General features: G+C 39.6%; 1 protein-coding gene across 2 annotated transcripts in view; it reads left to right on the forward strand.

Annotated features, from left to right (window-relative positions):
- Nucleotides 1–17421, forward strand: part of smad4b (SMAD family member 4b) — a 70355-nt gene that overhangs the window by 22085 nt on the left and 30849 nt on the right. Inside the window, exons 3-6 of one of the 2 annotated variants that reach the window (XM_067983595.1) lie at nt 4643–4817; nt 6768–6797; nt 10015–10233; nt 13884–14003. In XM_067983595.1, the coding sequence (XP_067839696.1) occupies nt 4643–4817; nt 6768–6797; nt 10015–10233; nt 13884–14003 (544 nt within the window). The remainder of the gene's footprint in view (nt 1–4642; nt 4818–6767; nt 6798–10014; nt 10234–13883; nt 14004–17421) is intronic. The other variant, XM_067983603.1, reaches the window with a different exon arrangement.

Below are 17421 nucleotides of genomic sequence, written 5' to 3' on the forward strand. Positions count from 1 at the left end.
CAGTCAGCTTTATCATTGGAAAACAGAACTATGAACTAAAGTAGGAAGCAGTTTGTGTTGGTAGGGACAGCTAGCCATGAATACATTTATTTCATTCTTGAGATGTAGGTGTCAGTGGCAAGACTGGCATTTATTGCCCATCCCTAGTTGCCCTGATACAACTGAGTGGCTTGCTTGGCCACTTCAGAGGGCAGTTTAGAGTTTGTGTGGGATTGGAGTTACATTTAGGCCAGATCGGGTAAGGACGGCTTGTTTCCTTCCCTAAAGGACAAAAGTTTTTACGACAATTGACAGCTTCATGGTCACGTTTTTACTGAATCTTACAACACCAGGTTATGGTCCAACAGTTTTATTTGAAAATCACAAGCTTTCGGAGCTTACCTCCTTCGTCAGGTGAGTGACGAAGGAGGTAAGTTCCGAAAGCTTGTGATTTTCAAATAAAACTGTTGGACTATAACCTGGTGTTGTAAGATTCCTTAAATTTGTCCACCCCAGTCCATCACCGGCATCTCCACATCACGTTTTTACTGGTACAAGGTTTTTTTATTTCCAGATTTTTAAAAAACTGAATTCAAATTCTCCAACTGCCATGATGGGATTTAAACTCTCGCTCCCTGGATTATTAGTCCAGGCCTCTGGATTACTTGATTCCAGGATATCGGCCGGCCCAGAAGTCTCTGTGTCGATCACTCTTTGTGCGAAGAACTTTCTGACAGCAAACCTAAGTTTGCCTTTTGCCAGTTGTGACCTATGCTCCTTATCCTGCCATAGTTTAATTTGTAGTGTTCCTGATTTGCGGTTTCTATATGGTTTTCCATTTAATATATCTCTAGGAGATTCCTTTTTTTGTACATCTAGGAAGTCCACTCTTAGAGCTTTTCAGACTTGCAAAAAAGCAACTGATTTCTCCAGTCTTTTCTGCTAACTCCTCTGATGCCAGAGTTCAGCCTTGTAGCTCCTCGTCGCACCACTTCCACAGCTTGAATGTTTGTGACCAAAACTGGACAAGTACTTAAGGTGCAGTCTGATCAGAGCACTGTACAGTTTTAGCAGGACATCCTTCAACTATATAGCAAATGAGTAGAAAGTTCAACAATCTCTTTGTTCATTACTGCTTTGTAGTGATTGGACATGTTAAGTACTGAATCAACTAATACCTGTGGATTGCTCTCAATCGCCTGTAGTTATTTCAACTCCATTCAGGGAGGACATATGTTCCATTTTTTCATCCTGTGCAGTACTTTATACATAATCTGTATTGAATTTTATCTGTCAGTTGTCTACCCGCTTACATATTTTATCTAACTCAATTTGAACGTGTTGAAATTTGACTTCTGCCCTTCCCATTTCTCTCTTCCCCTTCCCCCCCCCCCCCCCACCACCACCCCTTCTCCTTTTTTCTCCCTTGCCTTGAATTTGACCAGTTTGCACTGAGCTTCTGAATCCAAATTGTTAATCTGAGTTTTAAAAACCACAGTCGTCCCAACACCAAACCTAGGACGCACTTTTCTCCTTTACCCATCTGATATCACTCCCCATCAAACACCTGCTGCTTCCTACTCTACAATCAATTTCTTACTCATTCCCAAGCTTTACCAAGACTTATCACCAGTTTAATAGCTTGCAGAGTTTTGACAAACGTTTTTTGGAGGTTTAGGTATACCAGGTCGTAAGGCTTTCCACAGTGCGCTTGTGATGCCACTTCAAAAAAAGTCAAGCAATTTGCTCAGGTATCTTACCCTTCTGAAGAAATGTTTGGCTCCTGTTATTATGTAGCTATTGAAATAGTCTTCAAGTTTTACTCTATACTATTTTACGTAGTATTGATGTAAGACTACTGGGTCAGTAGTTGTGTTGGTCTGTCTTGTCATCTTTGTCATAACTAATCTTAAGGTGACCATCATCACCTCACAGACTTCATCCTGTGGCTTTCTTAGTACCTTGGGATGAATAGGAATTTTTATTTTGAGCCTTTTTTAGTCCAAATAGGATCTCCATAGTGGGCTGGATTTTGCTCTGAGCGGTGAACGAACAGCGCCTGCTGTTTTGTAGACTTGCACTTGCTCCATAGGCTTTTCATGGACTTTTGCACAGCAAGTTCCCTCTCATGGGAATTCTCAATCCAGCGCAGTGCCCTCTCCTGGGCATCTGGGACCTGTGTGAACGGGGCAAGGAACCGTCTCTCCTATTAACCAATCAGATTGAAGCATATTAATAAGCAACGCAGAGTCGGAACCAGGATGTGAGAGTTAGAATAGTGATTTCATTGTCAAATCAGGTACAGAAAGTGAAATGGAGAGGGTAAGAAATATTGAATTAAAAGAGACAAAGAAAAAGTTTTTTAAATGTCCCAACAATTATTACAAGCTGAAGGAATGAGACTCCACGCTTGTAAAAGTTAGTTTTCACTGCCAGAGCCATTATTCGGCAGTCATTAAGACTTACCACGCCGTTAAAAGTTTGCTTAGACTTAATAAAAAAAACTTGATGTACTTTTTTTTGGTGAGATTACTTTGTTTCCATCAGGGCAGTAGAGGAACGTCACACCATTGTATTCATTTTAACAGTGAGTCAGCCGGCAAGATGCAGTTCTCACAAAGCTTACAGAGGAGCAGGGCATCTGATAGAGGACTTTCGAATTTATGCAATTTTTAACTGCGCATACGCGGTCGCCGGAAGTTGCTGTACCAAATGCACTGAAATTAGGGTGAGCCCCATTAGCTTCGCCATTATTTTCAGAGCAAAATCTGGCCCATTATTCCTATTTGATGAGTGACTCAGCATTAACGTGTTCAAATCCCACCGTGGCAAGTTAGAGTCATAGAGTTATACAGCACGGATAGAGGCCCTTCGGCCCATCGTGTCCGCGCCGGCCATCAAGCCCTGTCTACTCTAATCCCATATTCCAGCATTTGGTCCGTAGCCTTGTATGCTATGGCATTTCAAGTGCTCATCCAAATGCTTCTTGAATGTTGTGAGGGTTCCTGCCTCCACAACCCTTTCAGGCAGTGAGTTCCAGACTCCAACCACCCTCTGGGTGAAAAAGTTCTTTCTCAAATCCCCTCTAAACCTCCCGCCTTTTACCTTGAATCTATGTCCCCTTGTTATAGAACCCTCAACGAAGGGAAAAAGCTCCTTAGTATCCATCCTATCTGTGCCCCTCATAATTTTGTACACCTCAATCATGTCCCCCCTCAGCCTCCCCTGCTCCAAGGAAAACAAACCCAATCTTCCCAGTCTCTCTTCATAGCTGAAGAGTTCCAGCCCTGGTAACATCCTGGTGAATCTCCTCTGCACCCTCTCCAAAGCGATCATATCCTTCCTGTAGTGTGGCGACCAGAACTGCACACAGTACTCCAGCTGTGGCCTAACCAGTTGTGAAATTGAATTCAATAAATCTGTGAATTGCTGCCAGAAAAATACCATAAAAACTGGTGGATTGTTCTAAAAATCCAACTGGTTCATTAATGTCTTTAAAGGAGAAAACAAAACTACCAACTCTATCTGGTGTGACCTTTTATGTGACTCCAGTCTCACACTACGTGATTAATACTTAATGCCCTCTGAAATGGACTAGCAAGCCACTAAGTTGTAATAACAGTCACTTAGGGCAACTAACGATGGGCAATAAATGTGGCCTTACCAGCATAACCCATTTCCTGCAAACAGACATTTAAAAAAAAATCCTGCTTGCAGTTTTGATTATGCTGGTTATATTACTCGTGTTTTCCTTAGTGAATATTTGATGGCAGTAACGTTGAGTGCATTAACTGTTTTATGTTTGTCCTGTGTTTCAGACCCATGAGCATCCTTCAGAATTCTTGTGTCTTCATGACTTCTCTTTCATTTATATAATATTGGAGAAATATCTTGCTGCTATGTTAGGAACATAGGAACAGGAGTAGGCCATTTAGCCCCTCGAGTCTTTTCCGCCATTCAGTGAGATCATGGCTGATTTGTGACCTAACTCCATATACCTGCCGTAGCCCCATAACCCTTACTACCTTTGGTTAACAAAAATCGATCAATCTCTGATTTAAAATTAACAATTGAGCTAGCATCAACTGCTGTTTGCGGAAGACAGTACCAAATTTCTACCACCCTTTGTATGTCGAAGTGTTTCCTGACTTCACTCCTGAAAGTCCTGGCTCTAATTTTATAGGCTATGTCCCCTAGTCCTAGACTCCCCAACCAGCAGAAATGTTTATGCATATTTACATGTTGTTGTTTGTCCCACTGATCACTTTTTCAATGAAGGCGGTGTTCATTCTTGTGTGTCTCCTCACTTTCCCCTACCCCAACTTACAAGGAGAAAGGTATTTTAGATCTAGAAATTTAGGTGAAGGGTTAGAACTTAGAGTGCAAGATACCACCAAAGTTAAAGATTAGGAGAGAAAGATGATTTGGAAAATCAAGAATTGTAGATCCTGAGAAAGAATGAGTTAGAGCAGGAGACTAACCAAGCGTGGTGTCAGTTTCTGTACAAAGTTTTTCCTTTGGTATATTGATTAATTCCTGTGTGCTTTTCTGTGGTGTTGGCCTTCTTGTTCCCTTTTTTATTGAATTCTCGAGCTTACATTCGTACAGATTTTGTGAAGCAATTGTACATTTTAATTTTTTTTTCAAAAACATTCTTCCCCAGGTGGCTGGACGTAAAGGTTTTCCACATGTGATTTACGCTAGGCTCTGGAGATGGCCTGACCTTCACAAAAATGAACTCAAACATGTAAAATATTGTCAGTATGCATTTGACCTGAAATGTGATAGCGTCTGCGTGAATCCTTATCACTATGAGCGTGTGGTTTCGCCTGGCATTGGTAAGGTGTTCTTTTACTTTAACTATTCTATCCTTTTGTACTAACAACACCTTTTAGGTGAATTTTCACGTTGGTTGATACTAACTGCTCATTTGTGGCCAGATACCTCTCGTGACACAATGATTGATTTATTTTTTATTGTTGAGAAACCTAGGTGAAGAGCCAAGTCTTCGTGCAAGACACTACCAAGCATCAACAAAATAGAGATCAGGTGAATTGAAGAGTAGTTAGGTGATATGCTTGGGTTTTAAAAGTTTGCAGACAGTACAAAGAAGGGAAAAATTAAGGAGATCCACAATTTTGAAGTTCTGGAATAGAAATTAGAGTAGGACACAATGCACTGACCCTTGATTTCAACAGAGAATCTGTGGTGTATGGCATATTTAGAGCTTAAGATGGATGAGAGAGGAATGTTCAAAGGGGCAATGACCATAGTACTATTAATAAAATGGAGGAAAACAAGAAAAATGTGGTAAAAGAGAGGGAGGTTAGAGGTCATAAGTGAGAGAAAGATCACAATTGAAGGGTAAAAAAATGCTCTCTGCCTTTCTGGTTGTGTAATATTGACATTTATGTAAGTAAGACTTGACAGGTAACAAAACAGAGTATTAGGATAATGTGAATCGTCATATGACATTCAACAATCTCCCACTCCAGTTTCTAAATTAAGTTTATAGCTACAGTGCTTCATATTTTGGAATTTTTTTTCAGTATTTGTTGGTATGAATTTGAAGCCTAGTTTTGGATTGGGTTTGTCACTGGTATGCAACACAGGCCAAATACTAGAGATTTGTGACATGACAAATGTGGCAAACTGCTCATTGCTGAAGTTAATTTTTTTTGCAAAATGGTGCCTTGAAAGAAAAGACACTTCTCTGGTGGAATGCATGGATAGACTTTCTTAATTACCTAAACGTTCTAAAAGTTTTGTGGCAACTGGAAGACACAAGCTTATTTTTTCTTTTTAAGAAAAATGGTACTTAAAAGACCATTGATGCTGAAGTTTCCCTTTCTAAGTATAACAAGCGTGCAGGGTAGTTGAGGTTTTTGATGTAGTCAGCGCACCTTAATGAGATTACATCTGGACATCACTCCTTGACTGTTGTTCATTATGCATACTGTGTTTTATTGTTCATTCAACAAATTGCATTTGTAATATCTTTGATTCATTGACCATCACTATCACTATCACAATGCTTGCCAAAATAAACTCATAAGAAATAGGGAAAAAAAATTGGCCCCAGGTACTCCATGGCATATATGTTTTTTTTCCAAAAAAGGAATGATTTGAAGGCAGTAATCTTTCTAGTGTTTTAGCTGAAAAATAAGATATTAATGCTGCAGGCAGCTTGATTCCATGGTGATGAAATTATTAAAAAGACTACTAAAGACAGCAGCAAGATTACGAGCCAAACTTGTCAGGTTTGATGTTGCTTAATGAAAGTATATTAATTCACTGGGAACATCAAAGTGATTTGTGTATAACACAATTACTTACTGTTCGTGTAATTGTGTTATAATGTGCAAGCATAACATTCTGTGCTTGCATCAGACATTTATAGATACAGTATATGAATCATCTTTAACCGATCATGATGGGATTTGTTGGTGTTACAGTGCAGCTATGTCCAAAGTTTGCTGCATTTCTCACTGTTCGAATTTTTGGTCTCTTATTGATAAGGTGACAGCCTCTATCTTTGGTGACACTGAACCTTTGAGGGAGAGTTAGGAAAGGGATGGATAGTGGATTTCAGTGCATTATTAGTCTTAATCACTGTTGTAGAATTGATTAAAGTTTGGAAAATTATTTTCCCAAGTTGGGTTCATTTAACTTTTATATGTGCCTAGAAAATTGTAATTATTGAGGCACTCAAGCTTTAAAAGTTAAATATTGCAATATTTGGATAAAATAAAATGGATTCTAATATTTGACTTCTTTTTTTAATGAAGATCTGTCAGGATTGACACTGCAAAGTTCAGGTAAGAGACTCACCACCGATTGCTTATGGGTTAATCTAGCTGTGTGGTTTATGAATAGAATTTGCTGCATCCTTTGGGATTTGGTGACTTTTTTTCTAGGTTTTTATTTCATCTTTTTGAGTATAGATTATATGACTACATGAGTTTGACTAGAGTTTAGGCTGTAGGATGTTCAAAGTAAATCTCTTTCGACATGCGAGGCCAATGGCACATTTTATACAGAATATTGGCATCGTCATGGTGTACTGCTGGGTTTATTTCACAAGTGTAAGAAAGAGTTTTAAAAATACATCTTAGTGACATTCTTTCTAGTAATACTGTGCTGTATTTAGTGTTTAATATGTATGAATAAATTTATCACATGCATTAAATTTAGTTAAATGGTTCATTTATATTGTATCAAGCTATCCTTGTGATTTGTGTTTAACTTACCTGTGGAAATATAAGTGAAAAGTCAAAATGTAACGTCATGCATCCCTGGAAGCTGTTGGGATAATCTCAGTAGATCCTCTTAACCAAGGAGACTTCATTGAACAATTCTCTTCCCCTCCGCCCCCACTCCCCCACCACACTTAAATTCTTCACCTGTGAGCCTTGGTGGTGAATGAAAGCAGGTTATTCCACTACAGCTGAGCCTGGTTCTGTTTACATTCCCATTTCCAGCAGGGCTCACTCGATAGGGATCTGGAGCAGGACGCCTGGCCGGCTAGTCCCCTCTCTAACCCAGGAAGCTGAGGCCAATTGCAGCACCTCATTATAGCTTTGGCTGTGATCAGTTAATAGTATAGATTGGGAATTGAACTTGGGGCATTTCAACAAACTGTGCCCAACATCTTGAAGCACTTTACAGAGGGAAGAAGTGAACGCCAATCGGGAAGTGAAGGAGTTTAGTGTGGAGAATAAAAGCAAGATCAAAGGGATATATTTGAAGAAGGCTTCTGAAAACTGGGAGAGGGATAGCAAGGCAAAGTAATATTAGGATAGAGTTCTAGGAGTCTGTGTAATAGTTGAAAAATCAACTTTAGTGGAGCGGAATGAGCGGGGAACAAACAGTAATGCATCATCAGAAGAACGGTATATGTGGTTTAGGATGTACAGGTGGAGATTTCCCACATCTGGAGGAACAAAGCTGTGGCAGGATTTGAAAATGATGCAGAGGATCTTGAAACTAATGCAGTGGGGCACAGGGAGCCATTTAGAGCTTGGCAAGGAGTGGGGTGATGGGTGTGCAGAAATTTGCACAGGGGAGTCCTTGAAACGCAGAATCCTGGATTTGCTAGCGTTTGTGAAGGTGAGGCCAATGTGGAGAACATTTAAGGTGATGAAAGAAGAGCTTCAGCAGCAGTGAGCATGAGTTAAGGATGTTATGTCCTGGAGTTGAAAGAAGGAAATATTAGTGATGAGGTTTAAAAAAAAAACTCAGCTTTGGATCAAACAGTAAGCACATTACTGGGTTTAACCTGAGCAGTTATCAGAGAGCTTGATTGAGTCAGAGATGGATGCATTTTGCAGCTGTTAAGTTGTTGGAAATTTTGACTCATCCAGGACTTGATGAGGGAGTTGACAGTAGGTCAGCAGCTCTGGGTCAGTGATTGTGACAGTTTCTGGTCTGTGTGGTTCAGTTGCTCACCTTCTGAACCAGCAGAGCTATCCATGCAGCATCTTGAGCTGACAAGATAGGCAGAACATTTGTTGGAGGTCTTTGCCACTGTTACTCTAGAGCTTCATGTTAGGTCAGTGGAAGTTGCCCCAGGGTGACTTACTCTATGATTCTCCAGTGAGGGAACATCTGATCTCTGCTCAACAGCTTCACATAGTAGCATGGATGAGAATCAGTAACTGTAGAGGATCATGCATGTAAATTTGTATCCCACCATTCTGCTTTGGAGTTTCAGCAAGTTGAGCCCTCTGGGTTTTTTTTTCATGCTTAAAAATACATTTGTGATGTCTTCAGAAACCATCTTCTGATACATGTTTGCTGATGAATGTTTAAACAAAATAAAATTAGAAGGAAAGTCTTTGAGGGCAAGATCTGTTTTTCTGACCGGGAATCCACCAGTATTGCTCCATCCTAAATTTGGATCCGGGGGTAGGCGGTCCATTCCAATGTGTGCAGCCAGTTTTAGAGTCACATCTGGGGGCATTCTGGGTTACCACAGGAATTCTCCCTCCTTGGAGCCAGTGAAAGCTCTGCGAGTGTTGATTACATGGTGAGCCTACTAAAAGCCTCAAAAATATAAAGAGTGAAACATAATCAATCCTAGAGGAATTGATTACTCTGTGACTGCAGCGGTGGAGCAGGAACCCAAGAATTTCAAGCCCTCTGTCTCCGATATCAACTGGCTGAGAGTGGGCATGCAATTTGTGCCAAAACCACTAGGAGGTATGCAAGAGCACACTGGAACAGTGCTCCTTCTGATTTTAGTTTAAGTAGATCTAACAGCACCCATCCCCTTGTATGCATATGAACATGTGCATCCCTGAATCTGGCCTTGTGGTCATTTCAATATTGGAGGCAGGCTCCCATCGATTCCTACCAGATTGCGGAGGTGGACCTCGGAGGCCTATTGCTGCATGTGAAAGGGGTCAAATTTATTTTTTAAAAATTGAAGATTTTGTTTTCAGCTGTCGAATCCATCATTTTGTGAGCAATTGCACAGGCTGTGGCATTATTTATAGACTAACAGCTGTTCCTGGCATGCAGCATTACAAAGACATTGGCACACAAATGTTAAAGGGCGTACTTCATTTGAATCTTGTTTCCACATGCCCAACATTGGTAGGTTTATTCTGCGCCACCAGACCCATGTAGTAGATGGGGATGCGGCGGAACAATTATTTTGCCCCTGTCCACCCTAGAATGGACAAAATGTTGCCATGTGTGGGCAAGTAATGCTGGCCTTGCTGTCTAAAGCAAAGTGACTAACCACAGAGTGCATTCTGTAGTATAAGGCAGATATTCAGCATGGCAAGTGGAGGCACATCCATTTATAAAGATGAGCCTTGCTTTTTATGCAGCTCCTAGTATCTGATTAGAGTAGTTTTGGCGGAGGCCTGGAAGCAGGTTTACGCACTTGCCTGTTTGCCCACCCATCTGCTGGGTTATGGAATAGTGGACGGCATGGAAGATCTTTTTAAAAGAGAGAAAATAGCTGAAAATGAAACATTTTCTTCTTGTCATTGCTTATTGGCATTTTTCTTTTCAAATTAATTCCAGCACCTTCAACCCTTTTAGTTAAAGATGAATTTGTGAGTGACTATGTTGAAGGACAGCAGTCTTTGTTGAACACCGAAGGACATTCTTTGCAGACAATCCAACATCCAGCTAGCACCAGACAACCAACTGAAACCTACAGTGGACCAGCCATGTTAACACCAGCAGAGCCTAGTACTCCCAGCACCACCAATTTCCCCAGCATTCCTGTTGCCACCACAAGTAAGTGGAATTATGATTGTTAATGTAAATATGGGTTGCATATATATTTTAGAAAAGTGAATTAGTATTTGATACATTTTCATGAAATATGGAATTTTCAGGATCTCTAATCAAAGAACTGTTTTCTTAATTTTTAGTCATTCTCTACAGCTCTGTGTATTGTACTTGAAATTTCAGTGCTGAAAAACTTGTGCAGAACTTATTGAAACAGGGTGATTTATCTTTGGAACTCTGCTGATTGAATCAATTTTGATATCTGGTTAATCCCATCCATTATCACTGGCTGCTCTGGTTCAATAGGCTTTGCTCATTTTTGTTGTGGAGGTAAAATGGATCAGATTTGATGTGTTGCTTTCAACAATTCTGGGATTTTCGGTGTTGGAAGAAAAACTAGATTTTAACCAATTGGTACCATAATTTTGGTTTGGTCCTGGGCTCTGTTTTGCACAGAAAGAGTGCAAAGAATAATTGGTTTCAAATGTGCAGATTGGCTGCAGGATACTGACTAAGTGAGCAATCAAGTTCTGGAGAAAAAAATAAACAATGGTAATACAGTATCATTAGGTGTTTTGGACTGTAGTTTATTCATCACTAGATGTAGCGTTTCTACATCGGCATATGCAAAGGTGCTTCAATTACTTTGGGATCGATCATGCCCCTTCAACCACTGAATCAGGGCCTCGGTTTAACATCTCGTCTAAAAGACAGAACATCCAGATAATGCAGTACTCCCTCGATGCTGCACTGAAGCATCAACCATATGCTCAACTGCTGAAATAGGGCTTGATTCCACAATCTTCTGACCTGAGACAAGAATGCTGTCTCAGAAATCTAATTTAGACCACTTTGGTTTGTATGACTCAGCTATTGGACAAACTCGCTGAGCTATCGACGGGCTCTATAAGCTGTTTGATTTCATTGTTCTAAATTAATTTAAATGAAAATGTTTCTCAAATGTATTTTCTTTCATTATACAGTTTATAACCTTTTAATATGGATTTAGTGTATACTTTTATATTTACAGAACTTCCTAATATATAGGTTGCATGGGGTTACTCCTAAGACTTGCAGTACCAGGTGGACTAATGAAGTGAAAAAACAAAATCTGTAGATCCTGGAAATCTGAAACAAAAACAGAAAATTCTGGAAACACTCAGCAGGTCAGTCAGCATCTGTGGAGAGAACCGACAAGTAGACCCTTGGTCAGGACTCGCGGGATGGAGGTGGGGGGGGGGGGGGGGCGAGTGCGCGGGAGGGGTTTGACTTACCATTGGAGCATAAAACTGATGTTGAAGGTAGGGTTGCCATTATGGAAACCACCCAATTTTCCTTTCCGTTGAAAAAGGGAGGTTTCTGTAATGGGTGCCTGCAACACCAGTAAGTTGAAACTTACCCCTAGGATTTTGAAATGCTAACTTATCTGTTCTCTCCATAGAGGTTTACTGACCTGATTTTAAAGATTCCTATTCATATTCATATTACACAAGCATTTTCTGATTTTGGTCTAATGGAGTTGTTTGTGAAATTTTTGCAAGAAACAATTTTAGTATCTCAATTTTCTGTCTTCATTCTTGTATGGCTTTGATCAGCGATCCTTGGATCATTTCACCAAAAATTGTCAAATATTCAGTGGAGGTGGGCAACAGCCTGAGAACTGTCTCCAGGAACATCATAAATGTAACAGTGATTCAAGTGACAGAGTGGACATGTTGCAAGCAAATTCCATGGACCTAGTGATCAGTTCAATAAAAATTGATATTCAGATGACTTTTGGTGGAGCCCTATAAATTTAGTTGTGATGGGCAAAACAGTGGTTACCAGTACAATGGGACAAGGCAATTTATTTACCTGTGTCAAACAGGCAGATGAAAGGCTGATGTAACTGTAATTCAAATCACATGGTATATTAGTAAGTAGGAAATTAACTCCATTCTTCACAAGATAAACATTTCTATCTTGTATAGTATGAAGAGGAATCTTCAAAATCAGTTTTTCCTGATTTCCGCTGATTTAAATTCCCCGATTTTTTTTTTTTTTGGCTGGTGAATTTGCAAAGAAATGATTCTTCCCCTGCCCCCCCCCAAATTTGAGAAGAAAACCCTTACATTTTTTAACCAAAAATAGAGTCCAGAGGTACGATGCGCATACATCTCTAGACCTGATTTTCAACAGCACAAGAATCAACGGCTGTGCAATTTGGATTTTTTAAAAAAGGGGATCTGTGTGGTCTTTAGCTTCTCATGTGGACTATACTCTTTATGCTGCAGCAAATGTCAGTCTTTCATTTCTAGTGTGTATTATGCAGCTTAGATAGTTGCCACAATGATAATCTCCTGACAATGAGGTCATCAACCAGAGGCAGATTCCGGTCATACACTGAAACATTGTTTACTAAAAGCAATATTACTGCTGTGCTTAATCTCAACGATTTTTATTATCACCCTTTCATAGAGACAAGCAAGTAATTGGAACCACAACCATAAACATGAGCTCTTTAATTTTAATTTTATTTTAGTTTAAAAAAATACTATCTAGGGATTAGGTGAGTCTGATGGTGAGACCCTAAAAGCGATGTCCATGAATTTTGTAAATAATTGCAAACTGTGATTTGGCTTAATTGCCTTTTTTTAAAAAAAAGCCCTTGTTGGTTTTCTTGAGTTATAGTAATGTTCAAAATAAAAACTGATTTTTGCTGACTTTCTCCAAATTTATCTGGATTTTTGGAGTTTCGTTCCCTTCTTCCTATTTTTTAATCACTCAAAAACTAGGGGAAAAACAAGTTTTAAAATTGACAGCAAGAGCAGACATTAAAAATCCTTAAACATGAAGAACAATAACTTCAGAAATGTGTTTCAAGACAGTATCTCAACAAGAGTGAAGCCTCTACCAAAATGGTTTATGATTATTTGAACATACTTTTAATATTTTAAAAACGCCACAGTTACGGATTTTTTTAAACCTTGATTTCCATTGAGTAGACAAAATCACTTTTAAAACCAGTAAGTAGTGGGACTGCACAACAGGACAAGCGGCATCTGAAAGCGAAAGATAGGTTCATTTGAAAATTTTACTTCTAGATGCTGACTGACCTGTGAATTTCCAATATCTTTTTGTATTTATTTTTGATTTCCAGCATTTGCAATGTTCTTTTTATCAATAAAATCACTGTCCTTTTGAATTGTTTGTATGTTATTTATTTGCTGGCAATCGTTCCTTCTACAGGAACTGTCAATAGAACATAACACCAAAAACTGATGCATGGTAAGAAGTACAGTTTTGCAGTGAGCCTGATTTGTTTTAGCTCAAACCCAATGAAGACCTTTTTAAAAATGATGTGTATATCTATCTCCACACAAGTGAAATAATTGCATTGGATCTGATGTAGTTTCTCACAGACTGCACTGTAATCATCAGTGTCTGCTTCAAATATGGAGGTGTAGATGGAGAAAAATATATTTTTTAAAAATGGTCAAGGTTTGGACACTATTTGGTCTGAAGAATTTAGTAAAATCAGTCTAAACCTGAGAATTCACCTGAAGTTGAATTACTAGAATTTTTCAGGATTTGTTGGTCTCCATCAGTGCTTCAGAGTGGGAGTTCTAAATTCCTGGGAATGTATCATGTCTTACATTCTACTTTATTTCCCTCAGATCAGCCAAGCAACATGTTGCCAGTGAACCACAGTGATGGATTAATACAGATTGCCTCAGGACCTCAGCAAGCAACACAGCAGAATGGCTTTCCAGCACAACCAGCAACCTACCATCACAGTAAGGAAACAGTATTCCAGAGTTACATTTAAGTATTATTATGCTGAGTGATCGCTGTCTATAGACCTGGATCATACTGTAGTGCGTCATTTTGGTCACATTTATAATCAGTCCACTATGCCTAAGACTAAATGGCAGTTTGACTAGTTCAATCTAAAGCATGCTTACTACATTGCGTTCCCTGACACAGGAAGCGTCTTGTCCAGGTTGCAAACCACATGTATTATATGTTTTTGTGTGTACATGGAAAGGTTCAGTAAGTATAGTTTTAGCTTATGTTGGCATACCAGTAGTTCTTACCACAATTTTTTTTGTTAACTGTTGATCCTGCAATCAATGAATTTTTTTCCAGACTTAATTTCAAGACCTATTTTACAAAAGTTCAGATTTCTTTTTTAGTTTTGTTATGACTTGTTTTAAACACAATATGCTTTCAGTCCACTTTGCAAATTGAAAAGTGTTTGTGTCTCGAGGTATAAATTTAAGATAGCCACTAACTGAACAAGTAAATAATTTAGAAGGCATTTCTTTATGCAGAGTGGTAAGAATGTGGAACTCGCTGCCACATGGAGTAGTTGAAACAGATAGCATTGGCACATTTAAGAGGAGGCTTGATGCATACATGAGGGAGATGGGAATAGAGGGATGCAGAGGCAGGTGGGAAGTGGCAATTAGAGTGGGAGGAGGCTTGTGTGTAATATAAACACCGCGTAGACCATTTGGGCTGAATGGCCTATTTTTGCGCTGTTGATTCTATGTAATTGCTCATAGCTTAAATTTACCGTTCCACTGTTACCAACTGATCCTAGAACTGATGAGGTTAAATTGCTTCTAAAAACAAGAAACTTGCATTGTTCTGAATCTTACCAGTTAAACATCACACTCCGTTTTTCAAGCAAGTTTTCCTGCCATTGTGAGTAGGAACAGGAGAAAAACATAAGACACTTGAGTACTGTGATTTTATCAGCAATTAAATGTTTAAATCTTGGGTGGGGAACAATGGAGCAAAATTGTTAAATGCACTGACCTATACGTTCTGCATTATCTGTACAAGGAATGAGGCCCGATTTCCAATCATTTTGTTGCACCTCCCATTGCATTAAGACGCAGTTGTGATTTGGCGCCGTTCCGGAATTTCTTTGCACGAGTTGCACCAAAATTGTGCCTTTCCCAGGAAATGCTACTGGCCGATTTGGAAATGCATGGTTACGATGCGCTGCTACAGTTTGTTTACAGTTTGCGACTGGGAAAATTACTCAGAAATTTAACGGCACAGGAAACTTCCAATAAATGCAGCAAAACAAAACTTCAGTGAAGAGAAGTTGGGTGCCCTGTTTGTAGAAGTGCAGCACCATGAGGAGGAGCTATTCAGAAAGGAGAAAACCAAACAATGGTCCCCTAGGTGGCAAAAAACAAAATTATGGTGGTCAATTTTTGGAGAAAATCAATGCGCTCGTCTCTTTACCCAAGATATATTTGAGAGGAAATAACGGTGGTTAGCCTGCGTTAAATCTGTGCTGTTTCTACATTGGATGTAGTTGGAGGAGGGATGTGGAGGAAGCAGGGTTCACCCGTGAGATCCTGAACCTCCCAAAGCCTATGGCAGGAGGTAACGCAGGTGTGTCTGTTCATCATACCAGAGACTATCATTCCATTCAGATTGATTAGTTATTTTAAATTCATGCAAAACACTTTATCTCTTTTGTCATTGGTGCTAATTCCACCTTCCTTTAAACTTTGAAAATCAGGAATCAGGTCCACTTTCTTTTTGAATACTTCAAATAAATCAGTATGTACTGTGCTAGACTGCAGTCAACTCTCGGTGTGAAAAGTTTCTGCTTTAAGGCACATATAGCTTGTGGTTTCTTTAGCTTGTAGCAGCATCCCCTGATTTTCTTCTACCAGTTCTCAGAAAACATCTCCTCGCCCAATTCTCCATGATTTTAAAATCATGCCTCATTTCTCCCCCCCCCTCCCCCCTTAAAACCAGGTTTTTCCCCAGTAAGAACTGGATGAGCTTCCTTAGCCTCTTCTGTTAGGCCAGGAGCCATCCTTGTTATCCTTCTTTGAATCCTTTCATGTGAATGTACTTGTCCTCCTGGATAATAGATATATGCTGAGATTCCCCCTTCACCTGTTTTTCTCACAGATACCGTGGCGGCGTCGAACCTTGTGACCATTGAAGATGATGATGATGAGGAGGATGATTATGGGGAACCCCAGGAGATCATTCATCCAGATTCTCCAGGGGACGATCCAGATAACGGGCCAAATAGATGGAGACCTTCGACTTGGGTCCCTGAAGAGACTTTGTTTAAAATCGAGGAATGCCACAATGCCATGTTGATCGATGGTTTCCAAAGGATTGAAGAGGGAATTCATGGACTTCGCCAAGACATGAACGAGCACATGGAGAATTTGTGTGGCTCCATTGACTCTCTCCGTACTCCCCTACAACTAATAGGACAAACCCTTCAGGGCCTTCTTGCACATTTGCGGGCTAACCAACAGCCAGTGATGATGGATACAGGAACTTCACATAATGAAGAGACTGTGGAGCCTGGTCCCTCCAACATCTCTTCAGAAATAGAACTTGGCCAGAGTGAGAGGAGGCCTTTCAAAAAACAAAAATTTAATTGAAAAAATGAAATGGTGTGGGTCACTGGGAGACAATTTTTATCTTCTATATGTTACAATTTTTTTTGGAAGGGGAGAGCTTGCCTTAACCACAGATGTGACATCACATCTGCAGGGTGGGCTTCCTACAAAAAAAAGACAAAATGGTTTCCTTGTTTTTAAAAAACAAAATTTATCTTTGTCTTTTAGTATATTGCTGCGCTCACAAATCCCCTATGCATCCCTGTCAAAAAATACATCATAAATTATCTGACATGCCTGATCACATTCTGTCATATTGTTGCACTGCATCAGCATCTATTCTACTTTAACTTGCCACAACTGAAAGCTTGGCTATGTTGTCTTGGTAAAAGGAAAATAATTTAACGGACTATAAATTCTCAAGAAAATGTTGTAGACATGTGTCTTTGCAGATGAAATTCCCTTTGCAGGACACCAAATATACTTTTAAGTAACACATCTTGTGGTGCAGTGTGACTGGTTATACTTGACTGTCTCCGCAAGATTGAAGAGCTCCTCACGCATCACTTCAAGACTGAAAAAAAAGAAAACAAAAACAAAGGGTGTGGGTTGATGTGCCTGGAATGTGTATATCGAGGATTCCTGACTTCTACAGTTCAAAACTTCCATGAGCCAGCTTCTTTTAATCTCTGGCTAAACTAGCCTCATTAGAGGTTGGAAAACTGCAGGAGATGTGATGTGTACCAATCCTGGAAAATGCCACCCCAGGGTATTCAACAGTGATGTTGCTAATTTTGCACTTAGTATGTTCAAACTTGCA

Source organism: Heptranchias perlo, chromosome 1 (genome assembly GCF_035084215.1).
Source record: "Heptranchias perlo isolate sHepPer1 chromosome 1, sHepPer1.hap1, whole genome shotgun sequence".
Classification (NCBI taxonomy): Eukaryota; Metazoa; Chordata; class Chondrichthyes; order Hexanchiformes; family Hexanchidae; genus Heptranchias; species Heptranchias perlo.